Consider the following 2,127-nt stretch of genomic DNA (forward strand, 5'->3'; position numbering starts at 1 on the left):
TCAGACCAGTTTCTTCTCGATGAAGAAGTCTTTGAGTCTTTTCATCTGCCAGAAACCAACCACCAGCAGAATGGAGGTCTGCACTGCAGCCCACCACAACACTTTGCTGTTGGTGTTCTCACTGATCTGACGAAATACCTCCTCCTTCTCCTGAATGACAACAGGCAACAAAATAAAAAGAAAGAGAGAAGAATAGAATTGATAACCTGTTATATGATGTAATTTTACCTTTTTAAAATGAATATATTCTCCTTCATTGGTAGCAGTGGAAAAAAGTACTTCACAATTCTTGACGTAAAATGAAGCTTATATCTGATATACTGGTCTCCTTACTGTATGTCAGGTTTAAACAACTGTTAAGACAGTGCAGTAAAATATTTATTTACCCTCTGGAACTCCTGCTGCCTGGTAATGTGAATCATCTGCTCCGTCAGGTGTCTAAGACTGTTCTCCAGGGCCTCCATGCTGTCCTTGGTCCTATCAGTATTGTGACCAACTGTGAACCCTCCCATTTGTACATCCAAATGTAGCTTCTGTGTAGCAAAATTGATAAACAGAAGTTAATGTTAACTATTAGTCAGTGTTTAAACGGGGAGTCCATTTATGTATTTTGCTTTGTTTTGAATAACATTTGTTCTGTGTGTCCACGTTTCTCACCAGACGTTCACGGGCAAAGACAGAAAAACTTGTCGAGTTTGTTTTAAAGCAAAGAAAATGCTGACCAGAAGTGTGAGCTGTGAAGGTGAATTTACCAAATTTCCCATATCGCTTGGACAACATAATCTGAAAAGTAGGAAAGTTACTATTATTATTAGGCTGTAATAAGCACTTGTTTTTGTTTATTTGTTTCTTTTTCATTTCCAAAGATACATATTTTTAGTGTAACATCACGTGAAGACATTCAAGTTTGAGTCCAGTACCTCACTGTTTGAATCTTTTACTGTCACAGTGAGGCCAAGTTGAGGTAATTTTGATAACGCCTTCACATCCCAAGGCTCCAAAAGAAAAAAGCCTAAAGGTAAGAGACACACACATGAGTGCAGACATATACACAAACAAAATTACACACACAGTAACTGCAAAGACCCATAGCAAGCTTGCAAGATTCGTGACATATGCTTATGATAAGATTGATCATTTCCAGTTTATTCTGTGGTTATCAAAACTCACCGTAATCATTAAAAAGTCTTAAATAGTCTGCGATGAACATCAAGGAAAAAAGATCTGAGAAATGTTAAGTAATGTAAAGTATCGCAAAACACTGGCACACATGCAGCTCAGTAAATATGGAAAACTGCAGAGAGAATCACTGAACTGCCGTGTGGTAAATAAGAACCAAATACAGTTTGTTTTAGCGACTCTCAGGTAGCTGTGTACCCAGGTGTTATTACTTGGTTATACATCCTTAAATACACTGCTTTTTCATGAGGTTCTTTCGTGAGGAGATCTTAAAAAGCACTCATTTTGATTTCCAACTCCATGAACCTTGCAGTTGGTGGAATGCTCTTTATATTTCTTTCTTTATTGTATTCATTTAACTACTGGATACATTGGAAGTGTTTCATTTAAAACAAGGCTCGAATAGCTTTTTATGGTTTTTGCATTTGCTCAAATTAGAAACGTAATATTGTGCATGTAAAGCTACTGTGTGATTCAAAAATCACATGGTTTTTAACATTTGTAAATAATTACATTCACCCTCAATCACTGATTCCACTTTTATTGCTATGATTGGGTATCATAAATGATACTCAGGAGGACTTTTCCCCATCTAAAACACTCACCGGTCACTAGTGTGTCTTCAGGAATCTCCTCAATGATGCATTTCTCCTCCTGCTCTCCAAGATGAAAAAACATGGCAGCAGCCAGCATCAGGTAACACTGAAGGAGAAAGCCAGTGCCTTGCAAACCCATTTTATGTTAACAGCAAACTATTAGATTACACTTAACAGTGACCTAATGCTTTGCCTGCAGTTCCAGTAGAGCCTTTATGTAGATCTGCAAATTCTAGTTCAAGTTTGAGGTATTTTCCATCTAATGATGTCCATATGTGAGAGTGTGAGAAACTCACAGGTGCTACTTTGTGTGACAAGTTATTCTGGTAATTTTGTAACTGGTTAACCTGGC

General features: G+C 37.4%; 1 protein-coding gene across 1 annotated transcript; it reads right to left on the reverse strand.

Moving 5' to 3' along the window:
• On the reverse strand, window positions 1-1,914 carry LOC146638095 (transmembrane emp24 domain-containing protein 11). Its single transcript, XM_085365910.1, has 5 exons — window positions 1,785-1,914; window positions 921-1,012; window positions 658-783; window positions 387-533; window positions 1-150 (listed from the first exon to the last, which is right to left on the reverse strand). The coding sequence occupies exons 1-5, from the start codon at window positions 1,912-1,914 to the stop codon at window positions 1-3; spliced, it is 645 nt and encodes a 214-aa protein (XP_085222036.1).
• Between the last annotated feature and the right edge of the window lie 213 nt (window positions 1,915-2,127).

This window comes from Diplotaxodon limnothrissa, linkage group LG2, assembly GCF_057381915.1.
Source record: "Diplotaxodon limnothrissa isolate DT_005_m linkage group LG2, D_limnothrissa_male_GT1.1, whole genome shotgun sequence".
NCBI lineage: Eukaryota > Metazoa > Chordata > Actinopteri > Cichliformes > Cichlidae > Diplotaxodon > Diplotaxodon limnothrissa.

Excerpts from the sequence above, each read along its gene's own strand:
- LOC146638095 (XM_085365910.1), bottom strand. The coding sequence starts at position 1,914 with ATGGGTTTGCAAGGCACTGGCTTTCTCCTTCAGTGTTACCTGATGCTG. Across the intron at positions 1,013-1,784 it reads TGAAGACACACTAGTGACCG|GCTTTTTTCTTTTGGAGCCT; the intron begins GTGAGTGTTTTA and ends TCTTACCTTTAG. Across the intron at positions 534-657 it reads TCTTTGCCCGTGAACGTCTG|AAGCTACATTTGGATGTACA; the intron begins GTGAGAAACGTG and ends TTTGCTACACAG.